Source organism: Ranitomeya imitator, chromosome 8, assembly GCF_032444005.1.
Source record: "Ranitomeya imitator isolate aRanImi1 chromosome 8, aRanImi1.pri, whole genome shotgun sequence".
Taxonomy (NCBI): Eukaryota; Metazoa; Chordata; class Amphibia; order Anura; family Dendrobatidae; genus Ranitomeya; species Ranitomeya imitator.
Genome location: NC_091289.1, coordinates 140729002 through 140735001, shown reverse-complemented (window position 1 = coordinate 140735001; position 6000 = coordinate 140729002). Strand labels below are relative to the sequence as shown.

The following is a 6000-nucleotide window of genomic DNA, read 5'->3' as shown; positions in this document are numbered from 1 at the left end:
TGCCATTTTTTTTCTCAATACTTTTGCTATAGTATTGGGAACCTGGAAAACGGCAATCCGCTAGTTTTTTGCGGTCCCATATTGAGGCAGACCTTGAAGATTGCGGAAATACGGCCCACAAAAAGACCTGCAATAACAGACCGCAAAAAACACGGTATGTGTAACAGAAGCCTAAGTAAGACGCGAACGACATAAAAGTTCTAGGCTTTGTTAGTTTGTATACACTCTTTAAATTATGATGATTTCATGTTCTACTTGTTAGTTTGCATCTAGTTATTTTGTGTTGTTGGATTTGAAATTGTTACAGATTCCCTAAATCCCTTCACATCTTGGCTTTATGAATATGTTCTCTCTAGTTTTATTAGTCCTTCAATATGTTTTATGCAAACTTCATGCTTCCTGTTGTCTGATTGGACAGTTCCCTACAGGTGATCACTACAATGCCATCCACAGGCTGCTTGAGTGGTAAAGATGAAAACCGGTGCACATGCAATGTGTTTACCCTTGTGAGGGAAGAGTAAATCATTTTGGTTTCTGCATGCGCCAGTCTTAATTTGGATTGGCACATGCACACACTCTGCGCATGCACACACTCCGGTTCTCAGCTCTATGTCAATCAACAGCCTAGAGATGGGTTTATTAGAGTTTACCAGGACACTTAGTTACACTTAGTTTGGATACATCCACAAGAGACTTGAACTTTCATTTACATGTAACTCAAGAGACCAAAAAATTATAGGTTATGTGGCACTACAAAATGACGGCTCAAACAAAGCACAGGAACTAGGTGCACCTTTGGCATGTACTTTCCCAACCACTTGTTTTGCATCCCTCTCATCTCCCTCTGCCTTGGTTCACATCTCTGGCTTTTAAGGAGCAAGGGGAGGCCAAAGATAGTTGGAAAATAGGTAGATGGGAAGGAGTACGGAATTTTTTGGTCATGTGACTCATGTCATCGACTGTTTTGCTTGGTTTGAATAGTCTTTTTGTGCTAACAGATTCCCTTTAAGGTCATAAATGTTGGCAGAAATAAGATAAGGGGATAAATTCTGCTAACAATCTCTCATCAACAGTTGTTTACTATAAGAAATGGAGACAGACATTTTTAGCCTGGACCAACATTTACTTTAATGCAGCCAATCCAATCACTAAGAACTAGTGGCTCCAAGTGTTTGATATTCTTATGTGACAAAAATTCATGATTGCCATTATGTAACAGAAATGTTATCAATTTTATTTAAGAAAAACTCGTAAATCAAAGGCAAACAATGCATCTCCACATACTGATCCGGTCCTACCAGAGAACTCTAACAACATCTTAAGGGAATGTATGCAGTTACTTTTTTCCATCTCTATAGGACGACAATCTGAGTGGTATTTCCATAGTTTCCATATAAAGTACTGCGTTAAACAATAATTCAGCCCATGTGCCTGCCTTACAGAAAGGATCCCTCATGTACAAGCTGTTCTCTGTGTAAACCTACCCAGGTTTAACACTTGACAGGACATAGTACATTTGTGTTCCATGATTCAGGAGATGACGCTATGTATGGAGTGGGCCCCTCTGACCAGGTTATTGGTCTTACGCCTCTTTAGGGAAATAAGTGTTTAATTTCGTGTTAGGTTTTTCATGTCTTTATCTTATCCATATAGGGCCTATTTCTTTATATTCACAACTTAGGGATATGTTCTGCTAACACTCAGGGCTTTGAGGTCATATTGTTATGTACTTTTTACTTATGAGAGAAAAAAATAGTTGCTAAATACAATAGTAAATTGCATCCTCTAAATATGATTTCCTTCTAAAAAAAAAAAAAAAGTTAAAAAGTATCCTCTAAGCAAATTAATATTTTTTTGCCCCAGATTTTAAAATGTACAGTGACCCGCTTGGAGTAGTCATCCATCTAGCCCCATTTACATTCCCTGGAACTTTCAGAACCACCTTATCACATAAGGCCCCTTTATCCCAAAAAGTCCAAAAATCATTACGCCTCATCTCCATATGATATAATTTAGGTCATCCTGTACTTTTGAAACTACCCTTTTCCTATCACACCTCTCTGTAAGCTTTTCACCCCATTCCCGGAACCTTACGACATGTCGCCTTCACAAATACTTATCCTGGGGCTTGGAATCCTATCCTACAGGCCCTATTTGGGTAAGTATTGCCTTCGGAAAATAACTTACTGTGACGGTCTCTGCAGGCCACTAGAACGTGTACATGTGTTTACATGTATTGTAAATGTGTTAAATTAACAGTTCTATTTTAATTCATGGAATATTATAAGGTTTCATTACTTTGCATTTTAGTGTTTGGAAAATTGAAGTGTTCCGCATGGTCATAAATTAGTAAGAAATGTGCCTACTATATATTAAATAAGGTTACCTTTAATGGCATCCAGCTGCCGTCAGAAATTCATTTCCTCCTGCTTTACTAAAGGTCTACACAGAAGCTCTTTGAGTTGTCTTTAAAGTGTAGACACCATGAATCATGATCAGCATGAAGAGGGCATTCATCGGGAACACTTTGTCTCCTATGCTGGTCAACTTCTTGATGAGTAGCATTAGCCTTGGCTCTAATCCAATAGTTGTTTTGTGATTATTTTTAGTCAGATGGTACATATAAGGTACTGCTCTGCCTAAAAATAACCCTTCCTCTGGATGTATTACAATATGGCTTTTTTACCAACTTTGTATAAACTTTGCTCTCAAATTCACTTGGGACATGTGGGCAACAGACCAATAATCTTATATGTTGCTAACCTGCCTTCATCTAGAGATGTTTTTCTACAACTGCTCACATCGTTCAAAAGGTATTAAATGAATTACATGGGAAAACATTTTGATCAAATTTTTGTACTATTTCTAACTTGCAGAAGTTGTGCAGAAGGTCTACAGACTGTAAAACAATGGACAGATTGGCAACAACAGTCAAATTGAAAGGGCCCATTACAAATAGCAACAGCAGAAACAATGGACCAGCAAACCGGAGGGTGAAACCCAAGGTATGCCAGGAGTGCACTGCACAGCTCTGATACACTGCTACTTCACTAACTCCTGGTAGATCTCTGAGCGGATGAATCTGGGCAGTGAGTCGTTCTCCATTAGCGTAAAGATCTTCTTCTGGGCCAGGTCAAAGCTTGTGGATGATGGTTCCACCAGATTCTTCATGGTCACAGCTTTGGTGAAGTGGTCAATGTTAACCTGTGAAAATAATTAATAAAATGTTTAGAAATGTGTCCTAAAAGTATATTTTCATAGATTTTTAGGTGTAACATTCATATATTTGTATTTCCACATCAGATCAAGTACTGTGCACCTTGTCTTCAAGACAAGGAACTTAACAAGAAGCAATATAGCTTTAAAGCAGATTTGTCACCATATCAAACAATACAAGACCTGATTAGGCTGGTGTACTTACTGGTGAGAATGGCTGTCTTATCTTGCTTTTTAAAATGAGCATTTTAGCCAACAGTCCCATCCCCAATTCGTTAAGACTGGCATAGTGTACATCAGTCTTGAAAGGGAGTGTGCAGAAATAAGATGCACTGAATTCAGTAAGAGGTGAACGACACTTAAGGGGTTATACAGTAGTTTTTTTTTATAGGGCTAAGAACTTATAGGCAGGTAGTTGCTAACTAACTACCTGTTCTGTCTGGCGCAAATCATGCAAAGATCAGCATGTTCTCAACGGACCCCTCCTGCCAGTGATTCTGCTGCTTCATTTGAACACATGTCAACACAGCAGCTTTTCTCTGGTTGTCTGCTCTGTCAACTGGGCATCTCTGCTAACGTCATGCTGATTAACAGCCGACTCTCAGAAGACTAACTGTGGAGAGCTGGTTGTCAATCAGCATGACATTAGCAGAGACTCCCCATCAACAAAGCAGAGGAGAAAAGAAGAAGCTGATCTGTCGATGTGGCATCACCGGTATGAGCGTTCTGTGACTACTCTGAACTGGCAGAGATTGGCGTCAGGCAGAACAGACAGGTAGTTAAAAGAGATATCCAATAATTAAAAAAAAAGTGTCTAAGCATTAACAAGCAAGTAGTTGCTACCTATCTGCCTGTAGTGCCCAGTGCCGTTCTCAGCTAGCACAAAGCAGTCACAGACTACAGCTGACATCACGTCAATAGAGCAGCAATTTCGTTTCCTGTTGACAGGGCAGTAATACTGGTGTCATGCTGATTGACAGATGGCTCTCCGCTGGCTAATTGGGGGAAGTCGGTTGTCAAGAGAAAGAAAATATGCTGCTTTGTTGACAGGGAGCAGCTGAATCTCTGGCAGGAGCGGTCACTGACCGGCGCAGGGTACAACAGTCAGGTCAGCTGTGAGCTCCGATCATAGGCTGGTGCCTAGCAACAGTGGCGTCACCAGGGCCTCCTCTGATTGGTGGGATCGATGTGATCATTTGATCCCACCAATGACAGGTCACAGCAGCGGTGTGACCGCTCTGTGACCTGTCTCCAGGGCCGGACTGGCCATCGGGCAGTTCTGGCAAATGCCAGAAGGGCCGGTGGCAGTAGTGGGCCGCTCAAGTGTGCCGCTGTCGGCACACTCCCCCCGCTGTCGGCACACGCCCGGCCCCACATTCAACTATACCGGCGTCATAGACTCCGGTATAGTTGAATGCAATGATGGAGGAGAGAGAGCGTCTGCTGTCGCTCTCTCTCCCATCATTCCCCGCTCTGCCTGACACTGCGGGTGCTTGATGACGTCATATCATCGCGCACCTGCTGTGTGACCGGACGGGCAGAATGCAGCTGCTGAGACCAGAGGCTGGAGCAGTGCGGGGCAAGAGGAAAGGTGAGTAGAGTGCTTTTTTATTATTATTATATATCAATGAGTGATAGCTGGATTGTAGGGCTATTGGGGGGGGGCTGCATTACATTCTATGGGGGCTGGCAGCATTACATTCTATGGGGGCTGGCTGCATTACATTCTATGGGGACTGGCTGCATTACATTCTATGGGGGCTGTGCTGCATTACATTCTATGAGGCCTGTGCTGTATAACATTCTATGGGGCTGGGCTGCATTACATTCTATGGAGCTGTGCTGCATTACATTCTGTGGGGGCTGGCTGCATTACATTCTATAGGTCTGGGCTGCATTACATTCCATGGGGCTGGGATGCATTACATTCTATGGGGCTATGCTGCATTACATTCTATGGGGCTGTGCTGTATTACATTCTATGGGGCTGTGCTGTACTACATTCTATGGGGGCTGTGGTGCATTACATTCTATGGGGCTGGCTGCATTATATTGTATGGTGGCTGTGCTGCATTACATCCTATGGGAACTGGCTGCATTACATTCTATGGGGGCTGTGCTGCATTACGTTCTATGGGGGCTGGCTGCATTACATTCTATGGGGCAGGGCTGTATTACATTCTATGGGGCTGGGCTGCATTACATTCTATGGGGCTGTGCTGCATTACATTCTACGGGGCTGGCAGCATTACATTCTATGGGGGCTGGCTGCATTACATTCTATGGGGACTGGCTGCATTACATTCTATGGGGCCTGTGCTGTATTACATTCTATGGGGCTGGGCTGCATTACATTCTATGGGGCTGTGCTGCATTACATTCTGTGGGGGCTGGCTGCATTACATTCTATAGGGCTGGGCTGCATTACATTCTATGGGGCTGTGCTGCATTACATTCTATGAGGCCTGTGCTGTATTACATTCTATGGGGCTGGGCTGCATTACATTCTATGGGGCTGTGCTGCATTACATTCTGTGGGGGCTGGCTGCATTACATTCTATAGGGCTGGGCTGCATTACATTCTATGGGGCTGGGCTGCATTACATTCTATAGGGCTGTGCTGCATTACATTCTATGGGGTCTGTGCTGCATTACATTCTATGGGGGCTGTGCTGCATTACATTCTATGGGGGCTGTGCTGCATTACATTCTATGGGGCTGGGCTGCATTCCATTCCATGGGGCTGTGCTGCATTACATTCTATGGGGGCTGGCTGCATTACAT

At 43.2% G+C, this 6000-nt stretch overlaps 1 protein-coding gene across 1 annotated transcript in view; it reads right to left on the bottom strand.

The window, feature by feature from the left end:
• Positions 1-1208: 1208 nt before the first annotated feature.
• The window catches only part of LOC138648002 (regulator of G-protein signaling 5-like), a 152776-nt gene continuing 147984 nt past the window's right edge, over positions 1209-6000 (bottom strand). The window contains exon 5 of the mRNA XM_069737448.1: positions 1209-3204. Coding sequence (XP_069593549.1) covers positions 3043-3204 — 162 coding nt within the window. The 3' untranslated portion in view covers positions 1209-3042. The remainder of the gene's footprint in view (positions 3205-6000) is intronic.